Raw genomic sequence first — 17,131 nt, forward strand, 5'->3', positions numbered from 1 at the left:
GGCGGTTCGTACTTCACTAATTAGCTTTTTATAATCAGGGTTCTCCAGGACCTCCAGGGGTGCAAGGTCCTAGAGGGCTGACTGGATCACAGGGGGCCAAAGGAGACAAGGCAGGTTGATTTGCTGTATAAGTCACCGAGGTGCAGGTGGAAAAAAAATGAACACATTTGAATATGAAGTTGTCATCATTTTGCTTTGGCCTGGTGCTGCTATAGATGCCCTCTATTGTGGGGTACTCCGTGAAATAATATACAGTACTTGAAAAAAGTAAGCTGCTGTAAGTCAAAGTAAGGTGCTTGAAAATGTGCTAACCATTGTGAAATGTATGTCACTGAATCTTTTCCTCAATAATGTTTTGATTACAGTATATCCTTTATGTCCGAATGGCATTCATTTTAATGTCCAGTACTACTAAATGATCCTTACCCAACATACATAAAAAAAAAAAAAAAAAAACCTAGCATAGCAATTGCACTGTTGATAATACTGCACTTCAATGTGAACATTCCCTTTGACAGCCTTGAAGCTGATATGAGTGTCTGTTGACGTGAAATGATTGGAGCAATCAGTGACTAGAGCAGGAACAGAGAGCAAAGCCAATTATTTGACTCTGCACTCATAATAATAATAATAATAACAATAACAACAACAATAATAATATTGTTAAAAAATAAAATATTGAAGTGTTTATTTCATTTTTTTGTCATGTGAATTGGCTCAATGCTAACAAACAGATATTTATTATTTTCAGTTTTGTATTATATATTGTATGCATTTTACGAAAGGACATTCAGTTCTCTCTCTCTCTCTCTCTCTCTCTCTCTCTCTCTCTCTCTCTCTCTCTCTCTCTCTCTCTCTCTCTCTCTCTCTCTCTCTCTCTCTCTCTCTCTCTCTCTAACTCACTCTCTCAATGTATCCATGCACCTCTCTGTGAAGCCTTCCTTCCCTTTGAAAAGTGAATATTTCCTTCTTTCTTCTTCAGTGACTGCCCTCCACAAATTAGTCATTAAATATGTGTTCCCTTGTTCTCGTTTTACAGGGCGACAGTGCAGTTAGCCAGCCCGGACTACCAGGCAGGCAGGGCGATCCTGGTGACAGGGTGGGTCAGCCGAGCAAACAACGAGCTCGGTATTGGTGTCATGTGGCTACATCTACATTTTAACAGTTTCAGAGGAAGAAGACATGGGGAGCGCTCAAGCTCTTTGTAGTTTAACTTACTTGGGGGTGAGCACCCTTTGTCGGCGCTTGCCTGTACACATTAAGACTCTTGTTATGTTCTTCAGGGTCCTCGTGGGCCCGCAGGAGAAAGTGGCAGTAAGGTACGATAAAGGTATGAAAAATGAGATGCGCTGTAACATCTTATTAGAAGACTGACCTCTATCGTGCTCTGTTCCAATAGGGTGATCGAGGTCAGCCGGGTGAGCCTGGATCGCAGGGAGACCGGGTAAGAGGAGATATGAGCAGGAGTAAATCCAGTGTGTACTGGTTTATATTATTAGTGCATGGTGTGTTTTTTTTTGTTGTTTTTTTTTTTTTAATCAACAGACAGCTACATGTCAAAAACCACTTTTGGTACTCCAAAGAACTGAGAAAAGAAGTGGAATTTATCCACGCAGTGTATTGTGTTTGTTTGTATGAGCGCAGTTTGGAGATTTTCGCCACAAAAAAGAAGTAGAAGCTAATTATCAACATAATCCTGACTCCCTCTGGCCAGACTATGGACCACATAAATTAAATCTCTTTTTGTCACCCGTGAAGGTCTATCTCAGTGAAATGATATTCAAAGCTGTCCAAAAACTGAAAAGGAGCGCTTTTGTGTGACAGGAAATGTAAGCCTCTTTTGCGCTCCAAAAAAATGTGGTTGCATTAAATTGAAATGATGAGATTTTTATGCAACATAGAGGCATTGGGTGACACTATTTCAGAACATAATGTCCCAACTGTGCATTTGTTTCTTTGCAGGGGGAAAGAGGACTTGTCGGTGAAACAGGACAGAGAGTAAGCATAATGTCGTTTTACTGGACGGTAGTTTAGCCGATGATTTCCCGAGTGTTCATATCCTTTAATTTTTCTCATGTCTTCATAGGGGGATCCAGGAAAACCAGGCACCCCGGGACCACCAGGGTTGAGGGTGAATATAAAGCGTTCGCATGGCCCTTTTTGTTTCATAACCCGACTTTTACCGGGAGTCTCATGCCTAAGTTTTTCCAATTGTACTCAGGGTTCCCCAGGGCCCATCGGAGCGGCGGGAGAAAAGGTGAGACAGATTCAATTAGGAGTAATCGTACGAGATGGGTCAGGTCAGCTGCAGCGTGATTCTACTGCAGAACCTTTCATAATGGCATGTAATGAGTATCCCAGCAAAGGATTAAATAACTTCTTCTTCTCAGGGAAGTGAAGGTGCACGAGGGGAACCAGGGCGCAGCGTGAGTTGTCTGTCAAATAATGAGTAGGAAAATGACACGTTTTGTACATCCTTGACTTTACTGTGTATTCAAATACTCCAGGTTCAAGGTCCCATAGGGAAGAAAGGGGAGCAGGTAAGTCATATCATCTCATACAATCATCAATTTTACCATTATAGCCTGACACGTCTTCTTTGGTCGTCTGCCCCAGGGGGAACCGGGTCTGCCTGGTTTTGAAGGCTCCAAAGGAACAAAGGGAGACCCAGGACAGAGAGGAGAGAAAGTCAGTGCGAATACCTGCCGTGAAGAAAATAAGCACTCAGAAGCAAGGGAAGTATCCAAATGACACCTCTTTTTGTTCTCACCTTGAAAGGGATCTCCAGGGTCAGGCTTCGGCACGATTGGACCTAAAGGAGAGCGAGGGGAAGCAGTGAGTGATGTGGAGATTTCGGTTTTATCTACTAGCGTTTCTGCCTGCATCGCCATTACAGTGCCTGTGAAATATTTCTGACAATATCTTCTATTATTCATCCCGATTTCCCTCGCGCCACGTTTCAGTCGTGCCCCAAACTAAAAAAAAATGCATTAAACATGTACTCTCTCCCTCTCCACAGGGAACTCCAGGTATCAGTGGTAGGCCGGGCGCCAAGGTGAGGAGCTTATTTGCTTCATTTGGCTTTTCTGCTTTGTTTGTATTTATCCGTCCATCCAGCCATCCATTTTCTACCGCCGGATGGATGGATGGATGTTTGTTTTTATCTCCTTGCCAAATTGCTCTTGGAACTGCCCTATAGGGAGACCCGGGTGAGTCGGGAGAGCGGGGAGAGGACGGGCGGCCGGGAATCCCAGGGAAGCTTGGTCCTCCTGGGAAACAGGTGACTTTTCAAGTCATAGGCCTGTCGCATACCCATCAAAAAGGCCGAGCGCAACTGACTGGAAAATCACGACCAAATTACAGTTGGTTGGCCAGTGACAACACTTGCACGACCTCACATACCGCGTGGCCATTTGGTTGTGTTGTCCCACCGTGATTCGAACGTTGCTCCGGGCTTCTCACTCCGTCAGCTCAACATCTGCATTCCGAAGCAGACCCAAACAGTTGCAATGTAAATCAAAATTAGTTTTGGGAAAAGAGAGATCTGTCTTGACAAATCGGTAATTCCTGTTTACCTCCTGAATGTGAGATGTTGTTCTCTTCCTTCCCCCATGCATCTCTCTCACAAGGATACTGTTGTAGGTAATACATCATTCCCGAAAGTTTTGTGAGAGAAATAAGCCAGTGTGTGTATATGCGTCTTGCACTCCGTTAAGGGATTTTTGTTTTCTTCAATGTTAACAAGTCAACATTATTCATACTTGTTTTCCAGGGAGAACGAGGGGACAAAGGGGATGAAGGCACCCCTGTAAGTCTGATCTGATTCTCTCTTGATACCTTTTTTATTACTATTTTTTTTTCTCGAACGTAAAGGATTTCTCGTTTGAACTGAGGCAGACTTTTTGTGTCCCCAAACACATCCGTAGCATAACCTGCAACGGCACTTCATTTGATTATAATTTGGACTGATGAATGCTGATTACTTAAGTGACCTCCATTCTCATCATTCTCAGCATGGCTGAGTTATTTCAGTGTTGTTTGTTTTTGTATCTTCCTTCAGGGGGAGTCAGGACTTCCTGGCAAGCCCGGAGAACGAGGAGTGAGGGTATGATCGGTTTCTTGGATTCAAGGTTATGAATTTAGGCTGAAAATATTCAGAATTTCGCATTGCTGCATAGGTACATTTTGTTTTTGGATGGTTTCGCCCTTAGGGACTCTCCGGTCAGCCGGGGCGGCCTGGGGAGAAGGGAGATGCCGGAGACCCAGGAGAGCAGGGACGAAATGTGAGGCCCACGTTTATGGATCTTCAGACAGACAGCTTTTCAATAAGTTGGCACGCCTTTCCACAGGCGCAAGGTCAGTTGCTTAACATCTTTATTGATCTGTATTTTTTCACAGGGCAGCCCTGGACTCGCAGGCCCCAGAGGAGAAAAGGGAGTGCAGGTTTGTCTTCATAAAGTTTGATGTCATATGCTTACACTGACATATGCAGTTGAATAAAAATATATTTTTTTTCCTCCATTATCTTTCATTAGGGAAATCAAGGACCTCCAGGTCCACCGGGAAAATTGGTATGCCACATTCCAGAACTCCGTGTTAATCAATCAAAAAAAATCAGTCATCTCATGTGAAATCAATTGCAATTGCATATTTGAATGATTTTATCGATGACCCCATATTCCGCAAATTGTCATAATAGGCGCTTCTATAACTTCACGTTTTTAAGGTCTTTGTTCCTCCTCAAACAGACTGACATCCAAGGCCAGTTGAAAGGAGACCACGGGGAGAAGGTGTGTAAAACTATGATACTGCATTTCAACTGCAATTACAGTTGCATTGCACATTTACTGGTAATCGTTCAACAAAAGAGATGGTAAATTAAAAAAAAAACACATAAAGTCACTGTGTTGTGAGTATTGAAGATTTGGTTCAAACCGATTTAGAACTTGTAGGAGCAATAAGGAGGCCAAGGAATCCAGCAGGGCAGAATCGCCATGGTAACACTGTAAGGACCTACCATATAATGGTATCCATCTATGTCGCAAGTTATGTTTTGTTGACTGCAAGACCATTAACTCAGCTGGATGTTGGTTTTTAAGAGTCTCAATTTGACCCTGACCTGATTCAAACAGGACCCATGTGGCTTGCTCGCATGTCTACCCCACAGTCACGTTTTGCCTTTAAATCTCGGAAATAATTTTTTTTTATCATGCTCACGTGACCAAAGACATCGTTCAGGTCGGAATTATACTTTATAATGCCATCATTTGTCGTTGCGCAACATCACCACCGCAACACAACCCCAAATCATTTACCTTTGACACGTTCCTACAGAAGCATTTCAGCTATCGGTTTTTGACAGTTTCGGGCTTACTCAAATGTATTCCAATCTGTTGATATGGTTCAATGGCTTGCTGTGCTCCCAAGCAAATCTCTTCTGGCACTTCATCGTCACCTCCGGTCTGCAGCTGATGCTGTTGATTCCGTGAATGCAATATGAATCAGACTACCATGTTTTGACTAGTGCTGGCACATACCATGTATTTTTGCTTTAAGTTTTTTTATTTGGGGGTGGGGGTACTATTCCCCTTTTAGCTATAGACCCCAAATTGCCTTTTGCTGTGAATGTGAGTGTGTGTGGCTGTTTGTCGACATAGGCCCTATAATTGACTTGCGATCAGTCCAGGACGTACCCCGCCTCTCGCCCACAGACAGCTGGCTCCAGCTCACTCGGAACAGAATAAGTGGTAGAAAATGCAAGGATGGATGGATGGATGGATGGATGGATGATTTAAACAAGCTGCCTTCTGGTTTGGACTCAGACCACTGCACCACAGGGTCTTCACTGTGAAGAAAATACAGCCAAGTTGACAGTTGCTATGCTTCACATTAAATTGGTCAATGTGTCAGACAAAAGCACCATTTTGAAGGATTCTTAAGATACACTATGCCGCTAAGTGGGTGAAACTGACAACATCATTTTCAATTTGACCATATGGAATTTTTCACCTGCTGCCAGCTGCTCATGCAGATCCGAAAAGTAATTCTAATCCGTCTGACTAGTACTGCATGTTTTCATCAGGAATGCTTTTCAAGCAACCCACCTGCACCACCACGTCTGGGGAGGGGGGGGAAGGATGAATCGGATGCTTATAAAACTTTGCTGCGTAGCCCAACGAAATGCTTTTGTTGTCTTTGTCAGGGAGACAGAGGAAACCCTGGAGCGAATGGAAGCAATGGTCAGAAAGGTGAAGCCGGAACTCCTGGAGCTGTAGGCCCAAGAGTGAGTCTTCCTCCTACTTGGCAGTTTTTTGATGCTTCCATGAGCTCCTGATAAGCGTTGGTGTATGCATCAGTATGCACAACTGACCCCTTTCCCTGTTGATTTGTTATGCATGGATGGTAAACCTGTGTGACTTGTTGTTCCTTCCCTGCTCTCTCCGAAGGGTCCTGAGGGACAACGTGGGCTCGCTGGCTCCAGAGTGAGTTTGCTTTCTGTCACTGCCCCTCTATTTATAAGTGTATTTGTACGGAAATATAGTTCTTGTTGTGTTTGACTGATGTTTACCACCCATAATGTACTTTTTCAGGGTGACATTGGAGAAAGAGGAACGCCTGGAGAGAAGGTTTGAAATACCGCAATCTAACAGAACCGCATTCTATCTCCACTAACCTCCATTTTGTTAAATGAGACAATGTATGAAAAATAGGCATTAACCAATGTAGTGCGCATGTATGTGGTTTCCCATATATCTTAGCTCTATTTTTTTTGTAAACTTTATAAAGTTATGTTCCCTCCCTTCGTAAGGTTAGATGCAACCACTAACCACACTAAACTAATATGCCGTACCGGATTAAAAAAAAAAAGTTATTCAGTTTGAACATAATTCAGTGGCTTTTTGCGTATTCATATCACATTTTGAACGTCACCGTTTCCCATTCCGTTGCCATATATCTTCAGAAAGCTCCAACGGGTTAAACGCATCACAGAGGAATAGCAGCCAGTTGTTAGGTCAATATTGAAATGCATTGTCAAGCACAGATGGACCGGTTTGGTCCTCTGCTATTTTGCTTTAAATCAATGTCTCCTCAATTTGAAAAAAAGAATCCTAAATGAGGCTTTAACATCTAGGTTTGTGAATTATATTGTTTGGGAGCAGCAATATTGTGAGTGTTGGCAGCGGGTTGGTTTATACAACGGACCCAGCCTGGACCCATTTCAATCTCATTGGTGTAAATCCAGTGAATTAGCTTTTCTAGGTTGGAAGCCAAAAAATGCCAAAGAAACTTGGGTAATCCAAACCAACCAACATCTCTAAGTATATTTTTCGTCCTAGCATTACAATAAATAAATTCAAATAAATGAGGAGATTAAATTTAATGTCACTCTTTGAATACTTTCACAGGGGATTATTTGAAACGCAAATGACTGTAAAATTAACTCCAGTATATTAATGTGATCTGCTCATGAAATCCGTAACTTTAATCCCTAAACACCATATGCAAAAATAATCCTAAATATGTAAACGTATTATGTTACATTTTATTTTGAATGGAAAGTTGGCATATTTTTTTGTGTGGTAAAATGGAAGAGGCAGGCTTCATGAATACAATGCAGCAAACAAGTCCTGCCATGTCCTATCACAAGCTGCTCAGTATCAGTGCTCCCTTATTAGCAAATTCCTTGGATATGTCTTTATTGACAACCTGTAAGGTCTTGCCGCTCTGCATCGATTTAATTGCCTGCATCACTTGTTTCCTGTAATCTCTTTATATATCCGTCCTCTGGGGTGATTGTTGGAATGGTTAGCCTGTCCAAGAACGTGATAATATCCGACAGGTTGTCTGGCGGCTCCGAGCTGTAGCGAGTTATATACTTGGCTCTCATTTTAACTTGTCTGTGTAATCAGGGAGAAAGGGGAGCCTCCGGGTTGGATGGACGTCCTGGTCTGGATGGTAAACCAGGTGTTGCCGGACCACCTGGTCAGAGGGTACTGGAGCTCCAAACCCAACAAACATGCTGTATGTTGAACATTTTCCAATGTAGAACATGTCTAGCGCTAATACGTTTTTGTGTGCTTCTTGTTGTCTATAAATTGCAGGGTGATCCTGGGAAATCGGGCGATCCTGGAAGAGATGTGAGTTCACCTTTATTAAAGCCCATGTTGTTGTCTACACAAGCAGAAGGAAACTGGTCTGATCTCTTGAACATTCAAATATTGAATTCAATTATTTCCCCGCTGTGTTTTGGAGTCAAGCTGCATGTCATGTACTTCACAGTGCATCCTACAGAGGGCACTGTGGAAATGTTAGCAACTATTCGTTTACTTTTTGTTCTGCTGTCAAGGACGAAATCTCCAAACCACTTTTCTTTGATGGGAGACTGTCACATTAAAATGGCCATTTTCATTATTACTTTTCGAGTACACAGTGACTCATCTTATAGTTATGAGATTTAATTGATTCTTCAAATAGATGCGTTCAATAGTGAAGTTCAGCTCCAGGTTTTTTTTTTTCCTTAAACACAAACATTTAAGTTCTTTTAACGTTTAGATTATGAGCCTGACATTTGAAAAAGTAAATAATTAAATTTGTCTTGCTATATACTGTTACACCAGTGGCCATACCATCCGTGAGTTAGACCTGAATTCATTAGCCTGATGCGATCCAATTCAAGAGCTGTCCTGTAGTCATTCATTCTGATTGTAGTGTATTGATATTTGGTTCTATTACACACACTTACACACACACACACACCTTTTAATTTGTATTAAAACTCACCTTTTGATGAAAGGGGCATTCGATTGATGAAATGTGCCCTAAAATGCCGAAACTGTTCCCAGGGTTTAGCAGGACTTCGAGGTGAACAGGGTCCCCAAGGGCCTGCGGGTGCGCCGGGTATTCCAGGGACTCCTGTGAGTGCACACCCACACTTACAGGCACTACAGATACACATATATGCTCCACATTTGTTGACTGGTAAATTCATGCGCTTTTGTGTGTTGTTTCAGGGCAAAGCAGGAGACGATGGTAAACCTGGGCTTCCTGGCAAAATGGTAATACACAGGATTCCAACTTGCAAACGTGTGTGGTTTCCATAATTTTCAAAGTCAACAGTATTAGAAAGCAGTATTAGATAAGCAGAAATTCACTTATCTCAGTATTGTTGAGTTGGTAATAGCCTTGATGTGCTCCCCCCTGGAAAGGATGCCTGCTGGTCAGAAACAGTGCAGACTTTTATTTCAGGCTTGACTGCATAATGGCTGTCCTGAATGAGTCTGTAAAGTGGTGCCACTGAATTATCTGAGTGCTCCTACTGCAAGACTGGCCATCATTCCATTTTCTTCCCGTGGAGTCGTTAATGCAGTTTGTTTTGATTACACAGGGCGAGGACGGTGTGCCAGGAGAGGATGGCCGAAAGGTACGCGTTCCAGTCAATAATCATTTCACACAGACTATATGTTTCTTTTATTATTGTTGAGTTTTATTTTTTTTTAACCTGGTTGGTATTATAGTTTTAAAAAAAAGTGTTCTTGAAAAGTACTGGAGAAATGGCCAGTTAAAGCATACAATCTTTGACAAAAAGCACAGTGCACTTGTTGCTTTAAAATATTAGAAACAAAACCTTTGCAACACTTCATTTTCCCATTTTTAGTTTGCTTTCCAGTTTCATACTCCACACATTTATTGAAGGTGTGAAAGTAAGGCAAGATGGTGTTTATGTGTGATTCTTTCGGTTGCTGACACGTCTTTCTTCAATCGACAGGGTGATAGAGGAGACGCTGGAGCTGCTGGTCGAGATGTCAGTTTTGCCAAATCTCAGTTCCATCATCATTCTTCTCAAGTGTTTGTGCTGTCACTTTGATTTACATTGTGTCCTCTGTGCCTCTCAACCTCCACCCCCCCACTTCTTTCATTGATTTCGCTTCACTTGACTTCATTGTGTACCACCTCAACTTTGGCTCAGTGCTGTATCACCTGCTGTCACAGCATCAGCTACCACTTGTCTCATCCTTATCTTATGATCAAACTTGTAAAACCTCTAAGAGGAAGACACTTCTGAGAGGAATCCAGAGCAGAGCCAAATGTCAGACTTCAGTTTTCATGTGCAAATTCAGGTTAATAATCTATAGAACATCAGAGTAGGGGTGGCAGTGGCCACCTGCTTTGATGTTATAGTTCAGTTCTTCACTATGGACTGGGAGGAAGGAAGCCTGTGGGGAGAGGCTTAGTCATGTCATGATTTCTTTTTCAGGGCCGTGACGGGCAAAAAGGAGAGCGGGGTCCTACTGGACCTTCAGGCCCAGCTGGCCCCGTGGGAGCTACTGGACTGCCTGGCAGCATAGGCCCTCCTGGACAGGTGCGACTGAGAAACATATTTTTACTCAATATTTAGGGTGAACACAATCATGATTGGCATCATCATGTTAATGCTTAGAGTGAAACAATTCCACTAATGGTATTCTGAAATGAACAAGATCCTAATTATACTGGGCTGGAATAGCATTTCTTTGTCCAAGAATAATATGTGCATCTCATGCAAGACAGGTGGAGTGTTATTTCTCGCTCCAAACACTATTTACTTCTTTTCAGAGGTGCTTTGAGATAAAAGCGGCACGATCTAAGAGTTTTTTGGGAGGTACAAGGCGTTATTTGACTGATTTATTGTTGTTGTTGTTTGATTTTTCTTTGACTTGCAAGCAGAAATCTCAGTTGCTGCTTGGTGACAATGAACTGAACTCACTTAACAGCAAGCAGCAGTGAGGACATAGTGAACACATCTTAAAAAAAAAGAAAGAGAGAGACCCCAAGCTGTTCAATGCTACTCAGAGTTAAAAAAGTACCCAACAATCATCCACGCTTACAATCACACCTAGGGACAATTTAAAGTGTTCCATTAACCTGCCATGCATGTTTTTGGAATGTGGGAGAAAACCAGAGTACCCGGAGAAAAGTCACGCAGGCATGACATGCAAACACGACACAGGATGGCCAGAGCTGGAATTGAACCCTGCACCTTTGCACGGTGAAGCGGATGTGCTAACCAGTCGCCCACCATGCTGCTCGAAAATAACTCTTATGCAAATTACAGAGTCACCAGGAGTAGTTGAACGAAACTTCATTAATTTGCTTGACCGCATTATACTGCTGCCCGGGGACCATGTCGATCACATTAGAAGGAGCCGTAAATGAATTCATAAAGATGCACAAATTATGTAATTCTTTATGTTCGATTTATTTGATTCATATGTTTTCATAAAATACAATGTTATAGAATACTAATTTCCTTATTAAAAACATTACAATATTTTTATTGTGTTTTTTGGGGGGAGGCTGGAATGGAATAGTGACATTTCCATTCATTTGAATAGAGTAAGGTGATTTGACTGTTTTGCATTACACCTGTGACCACGGCATCGACTGAACTTAAATCTCGAGGTATCACACGATTGGACTTTTGCAGAAAGAAGATGAAAGGCAAGATTATGGTTTAAAAGGCAATGATTTCATCATAGCATTGTTGGAAGGTCTTAGCACTTGGTGTTGACTAAAATGTGATATCAACCCCACTATTGAGTGACTAACATTCAGGGAGGCTCAACAAACAGAGTCCTGAATTCATTACTTTCTTTGGCATTTCAATTTGGCAACAGCAACTGTCATTATTTGCATACAATATGTAAGTACATTTCTACTTTGCGATATCATGACTAATCTGGACACTGCACATCTCACTCAGGTCATGTACGTCAAAGGAGTTGAGGCAGCGCCGATCCAAGGCCCCCAAGGACCCCCAGGAACACCTGTGAGTTGGAACGAATTTGCATTTCGCCATCAACACTCTTAAAATGTAAACGGCAGATGAACACACACCGCTGCTCCTACTGCAGTGTGGTGTGCCAGGAATAATGTGGACCTCTAAGGGCTACTTGGGCAGACTGTCATTATGTGCTCAACAATTGTTCTCTTTCGCCTTAATCTTTTGTTGTACACATACATGCAGGTTTGCATGAGCGTTTCTCTCTTCTATATTCAGCTCTTGTGTGGCCGTGTTATCCCCAGCCGCATCGCCCTCCCACATGTAGCTGCAGTGATGTGTATTTGATCTAATCTGTCTCTGTATGAGCCTGCTTCCTTCCCACAGTCTTATCTGCTCGTGTTCTTTTGCCTCCCCGCTGGAGACAGCCGTGGCTGGGGGAGTTCTATTATGCTGTCCCATTCTCAGGGAACACCTCCAGGGAACTTTGTTAAAAAAAAAAAAAAAAATGCGTGGGTGTTCAATTTTTTTTTTTCAAGGGCAAACCGTTTAGATTTGGTGACCAAAAGTCACTGTGACCTCACATCCCATCTTTATTGTATTTTTTTTCTGGAATGTAATACCTCAGGAATACCTAAGAGGGATTTCATGAAATATGGCACAAATATCCACTTGAGTGACTTTGGTCGTCAAAGATCATTTTGAACTCACAAAGTTCCTTTTGGATTTATTTCAAGAATTCACCCTCTGATTGGAAGAGAATTTCACCAAAACAGTAAAGCATTAGCATTCTGAAATGATGAAGCAATATCAGGAGTTTTTTAATCTAAAAAGTCGAAGTGATATTGTGATTTTTTTTTTTTTTTTTTTTTTGCATAACCCTCTTTTAGCCAGTATCAAAGCAATATCCTCTGTAGGAGTACAAGGGCCACAATCATTCGACTTTATTAAATTTCCTCAAAGTCCCAAAACGCATTCCAGAGCCCACACTGACTTAGACGTCAAGTGCAGTAATCACAAACCAACAATTCTCATTTTTCTCCTGTCCTTTAGGGTGTACCGGGAATTCCCGGAGCTGTTGGTGCTCGTGTAAGTTGTTTTTATTTGCCTCGAATCAGTGAACACCTCAGTCTTCTTTTGACATGAACTTTGTTGTTCCAGGGTGAAAGAGGTCCTCCTGGTTTTAAAGGCGAAACTGTAAGTTCGGATTATTTGTTTGATTAACTCAACATGTGATGTTGGTGAGTTTGCTTCTTGTGTTGACGCTCGGATTCTTGTCTTTCAAGGGCGACCCAGGAGAGGACGGAGCGCCTGGAAAACCAGGAACTGCAGTGGTAACACATTTGCATTTGTATTTAAATTAGTCTGCAGTGTGCCTGCTTTTTTGGGGGTAAATATTTCTGTGTTTCAATTACCAGGATGTACAGAAGGCACTGGCCAACCTTGGAATTCAGGTATGTCAGCTAATTGTTATACAGGGCTATTTTGAATCTGGTTTCCTTCTCCAATCCAAAATCATGTGTGACTGCTCAAGGCAATCTTGTGTACCGACCTCCAAGTCAGCAAAGTTAGCACTTAGATTCTATTGATTGAATTGTATTGTACTGCGTTACAAAGGAGATAAGAGGCAAGGAAGTAAGTCAGCCAGCAACATTCAATTCAATCTTTCCCATTTCTATCCATCCATCCGCTACCGGTAATCCTGTTGCGGTTGGGCTTGAGTCCAGCTGACTTTTGTCACGAGGCGATGTTACACGCTGGGGTGGTCGACTGTCAATCCCAGGGAACATTGATACAAACAACCATTCACTCTCACATTCACAGCTACGGGCAATTTAGAGTCTTATCGTAATTAACCCAGTGTGTGTTTTTGGAACATTGGGTGGAAATCAGAGAGGCTGAAGAAAATCCATGCCAGCACCAGGCAATCCCTGTACCAGGAGGAGCTTACTTTTATTTTTTTTTAATATAATCTCCAGTCATGCTGTAGAATAGATTTTAAAAATTCTGCGACCGGTCTCCAAATCACTGAATGGTTTAGGTGCTCAATATACCAATGGAGCCCAGAGTTCAAAGCAAATGTGGTGCATCAGCATTTTGCTGTTATGCTGCATTCAAATAAGCTGCCGACAGAATTGAAGTGTAAATGCTTTTAAATTAAGGTTTAAACCGATTTTGTCCCTCATACCTACAATAAAGGTTTTTTTGGAGCGTTTCTACATTTGATCTTTCCAAAATCATGTTCTTGTGCTGTACGTTGTTTCAATAATTTTAATAGACTGCTTTATATTTCTCTACTTGTAAATGTCTTAATTCCTCTGTTTTTTAAATGTCTTAAATTCGTTTCGTATTCGTATCATGTGTTTGAAATGTGCTACACGCTGTAAATAAAAGAAAGGAAAAAAAAAGGTGCCTTGCCTTACTTTAAAACTGAAACAAGATTCCAACCCAGAAACTTTTACAGACATAGTCATCAAAAACACCATCATACTGTCAATTTACAAACTAATTAAGAGGCCTCACTTGCAGCAACTTTAAAATATTGCACTTTAATCGATTTATCGGTGAAAATCAATTCGATTTGTAGGGTGATGTTTGTTCAGCAGTGCTTTGTCTTGTCCAACCAAATTATGTGCGTGAAAAGCTCTTCAAACTCATTAAATTGGGTTGGCTGAGCTTTAAGGGTCAAAAGAGAAAATGAAGAATGTGATGCACGGGTTGTGCAGTGATTGGATTAAGCTTGGTGACTTGGACCATAATTGGTCATTGATGAGCATCATAACTCTGTACTGTACCATTCCTATGACGAACCGTAACGTCGGCTGCTCTGACTCTTAACATCACATAACATCAGTTCCTGTGAGCAAAATTGTATTATTCTGAGCTTCTGTCCCAATTCTCTCCTCAAAATTTGCTTTTAACCTACTCCGCCACCTTAAATTGTTTCTCAACTCAACAGCAGACAAGTCGCACAAAGGAGACTGATTACAAGCAATTTTCAAGCTGCCGGAATTGAATGCACTGGCTGAAATCACAATTTCGGCACATTTTGCAGACACTCTCATCGCCTTTTGTGATACTGTCGATACAGGTGTCTGACCTGAAAGCAGTTGTGGACAGCAAGGACACCGCTGTGACCGCTCCAATCGTGAAGGCAGAGAGAGGTGAAAAAGGAAACAAGGGTGAGGCCGGTCTGAGAGGAGCATCTGGCTCAGATGTAAGTACAACTTGGATAATGATTAAGAATCAAGGGGGAGTGTCGCAAATGCTTATTTTTTTATTCACCTGACACCAGGGGTCACGTGGCTTTCCGGGAGACAGGGGGGCAAAGGGGGATCAAGGAGAGAGAGGTCCGGTGGGAATACCTGGGCCTCCCGGGAGAGCTATTGGAGAGCAAGGGCCGATGGGACCCCCAGGGCCAGCCGGAGAGCCAGGAAAGCCGGGAATTCCCGGCGTTCCGGGGCGAGCTGGCGAGCTCGGAGAGGTTGGGAGACCAGGGGACAAGGTAAGGCAGAACATTATGGAAAAGGGCTTTTGCATTGGACGCAAGATGTTTTTGCTAATAATGTGCACGTGTGTGTGTCAGGGTGACAGAGGAGAGAAGGGAGATCGAGGCGATACTGTAAGTGAAATAAATTGATGGATTTAACTTGTATGTACATCACACTCCAGTGGTGGAAAGGGGCGGGTTTGCAAAACAATAACCCCCCCACCCCAAAAATCGCTTTTTCATATATTTGAAAAACAGACATTGTGACTTGGTAGGAGTACAGGGGTTTCTTATAGATCAAATAAGAAGCCCATGACAACTTATGTTTTTATATGTCATATTTATCATGTATTAATATCAAGTCATAATGACTGTTTAAATAAATATGATAAAAAAAGTGGATTTTTTTTTTTTTTGTTTGGTTTGCTTTTAATTGCAACCTACCCCATTAAGATCGAACTCTAAAAATATGTTTCCTTCATCAGGGTAAACTGGGGCTTACGGGCCTGCCTGGTCCACCTGGTCAAAAGGTGAATTCATTGTTGTTGCACTTTAACCCCGGAGATTCAACATTGATTAAGCATGAAAAACGTACGGTACACAGCCTCCATTTTTTTTTTTAACAACAGGGTGCATCTGCGGACTCAGTACTAATTGGGACACCTGGCACCCGAGGCCCTCCTGGACTTGCAGGACCGAAAGGAGACTCTGGTGAGCCTGGGCCACCGGGAGCTAAAGGCGACCGGGTAAGATTTACGTGCAATAGAATTAAATGCCTTGTCCGGCTGTGCCACATTTCATCTTGGCACGTCTCTAAATGCTGTGTCATCGGGACTCACAGGGATTTGAAGGACCTCGTGGTGATAAAGGAGGACGAGGCGAGTCTGGAGAGAAAGGAAATAATGGCTCACAGGTGAGCTGCCATTTCTAATTCGCGTTTGAGAAGTATTTAGGTCAAACATTCAATCTAAAGTCTGTTGTGCCCTTTTATGAATGAAAATATGTTGGGGGGTTTTCGGAGTAATATGTGTGTTTTCATTTCAGGGACTAGCAGGAGAACCTGGGAAACCTGGTCAGGATGGGAAACCGGTAAGTACTGGAAAGTTGGAGTAGTACTGATTGAAATAACGTTTTGGTTTTTTTTTTTCTTTAAACAATAGAGCATAAATATATTTTTGACCGCTCACTGTAGTCCGTGTCTCCTTAATAAAGCACATCGATTTTCATGATAACATGGAAAATGCTTACTGCCATATTGTTTTATTTTCTTCTTTTTTAACGTAAACACACAGAAAAAGACATTGTCCAAGTAACGGTACTTTTCTTGCTGCCATTCTAAAATCAATGGACACTTTAATGTCTCGAGAGATTACTGCAAGTCCAGCTTTGTTTGCCAAGCCGTGAAAATCACTCCTTCACAATCTTTTATTTTCTTTCCATCTATGTGGGAGCAGGGTCTAACGGGGCTGGCTGGACCTCGAGGAGTACCGGTGAGTAAACCAAGGAAAGGGACTGAGGCTAAGACTGCCACTTGACACCGGAAATAAACACTAAACACAAGAATGTACTCAAATGTTTTGTAGATTTCCAATATTAAATTTCAACAATTAATTGAATGGTAAAAATTGTCTGTTGTACATATTAACACTTATAGAACAAGATTAATAGGGTTAACAAAATTAAAGAAATAACTAAAACTAGAATTGAAAAAACATTTTCCAAGAATAAATAAAAAATGAAAATGATTAAAAAAAAGCAATAACTGAGTGAAATGACATTTTATATTCATAAAACTAACGATAATTAGAATGAAAATGTCCTTCTTTTTCATCTCTATTAATAGTTTAATATCACACATGAGCTTTGACGGTCCGACTTTTTTT

The 17,131-nt window shown here is 41.8% G+C and overlaps 1 protein-coding gene across 1 annotated transcript in view; it reads left to right on the forward strand.

Moving 5' to 3' along the window:
* Window positions 1–17,131, forward strand: part of col7a1 (collagen, type VII, alpha 1) — a 54,400-nt gene that overhangs the window by 14,998 nt on the left and 22,271 nt on the right. The window contains exons 38-79 of the mRNA XM_019881299.1: window positions 39–110; window positions 1,040–1,099; window positions 1,284–1,319; window positions 1,400–1,444; window positions 1,963–1,998; window positions 2,087–2,131; window positions 2,222–2,257; window positions 2,391–2,426; window positions 2,508–2,540; window positions 2,617–2,688; window positions 2,779–2,835; window positions 3,020–3,055; window positions 3,200–3,280; window positions 3,773–3,808; window positions 4,061–4,105; window positions 4,212–4,283; window positions 4,399–4,443; window positions 4,536–4,571; window positions 4,749–4,790; window positions 6,203–6,283; window positions 6,447–6,482; window positions 6,591–6,626; window positions 7,911–7,991; window positions 8,103–8,138; window positions 8,844–8,915; window positions 9,012–9,056; window positions 9,386–9,421; window positions 9,767–9,802; window positions 10,256–10,360; window positions 11,741–11,806; window positions 12,812–12,847; window positions 12,920–12,955; window positions 13,045–13,092; window positions 13,177–13,212; window positions 14,850–14,975; window positions 15,054–15,263; window positions 15,345–15,380; window positions 15,734–15,778; window positions 15,878–15,994; window positions 16,090–16,161; window positions 16,293–16,337; window positions 16,703–16,738. Coding sequence (XP_019736858.1) covers window positions 39–110; window positions 1,040–1,099; window positions 1,284–1,319; window positions 1,400–1,444; window positions 1,963–1,998; window positions 2,087–2,131; window positions 2,222–2,257; window positions 2,391–2,426; window positions 2,508–2,540; window positions 2,617–2,688; window positions 2,779–2,835; window positions 3,020–3,055; window positions 3,200–3,280; window positions 3,773–3,808; window positions 4,061–4,105; window positions 4,212–4,283; window positions 4,399–4,443; window positions 4,536–4,571; window positions 4,749–4,790; window positions 6,203–6,283; window positions 6,447–6,482; window positions 6,591–6,626; window positions 7,911–7,991; window positions 8,103–8,138; window positions 8,844–8,915; window positions 9,012–9,056; window positions 9,386–9,421; window positions 9,767–9,802; window positions 10,256–10,360; window positions 11,741–11,806; window positions 12,812–12,847; window positions 12,920–12,955; window positions 13,045–13,092; window positions 13,177–13,212; window positions 14,850–14,975; window positions 15,054–15,263; window positions 15,345–15,380; window positions 15,734–15,778; window positions 15,878–15,994; window positions 16,090–16,161; window positions 16,293–16,337; window positions 16,703–16,738 — 2,394 coding nt within the window. The remainder of the gene's footprint in view (window positions 1–38; window positions 111–1,039; window positions 1,100–1,283; window positions 1,320–1,399; window positions 1,445–1,962; window positions 1,999–2,086; window positions 2,132–2,221; window positions 2,258–2,390; window positions 2,427–2,507; window positions 2,541–2,616; window positions 2,689–2,778; window positions 2,836–3,019; window positions 3,056–3,199; window positions 3,281–3,772; window positions 3,809–4,060; window positions 4,106–4,211; window positions 4,284–4,398; window positions 4,444–4,535; window positions 4,572–4,748; window positions 4,791–6,202; window positions 6,284–6,446; window positions 6,483–6,590; window positions 6,627–7,910; window positions 7,992–8,102; window positions 8,139–8,843; window positions 8,916–9,011; window positions 9,057–9,385; window positions 9,422–9,766; window positions 9,803–10,255; window positions 10,361–11,740; window positions 11,807–12,811; window positions 12,848–12,919; window positions 12,956–13,044; window positions 13,093–13,176; window positions 13,213–14,849; window positions 14,976–15,053; window positions 15,264–15,344; window positions 15,381–15,733; window positions 15,779–15,877; window positions 15,995–16,089; window positions 16,162–16,292; window positions 16,338–16,702; window positions 16,739–17,131) is intronic.

The sequence above is a fragment of the Hippocampus comes genome, unplaced genomic scaffold (genome assembly GCF_001891065.2).
Source record: "Hippocampus comes isolate QL1 unplaced genomic scaffold, H_comes_QL1_v1.1 scaffold68, whole genome shotgun sequence".
Lineage (NCBI taxonomy): Eukaryota > Metazoa > Chordata > Actinopteri > Syngnathiformes > Syngnathidae > Hippocampus > Hippocampus comes.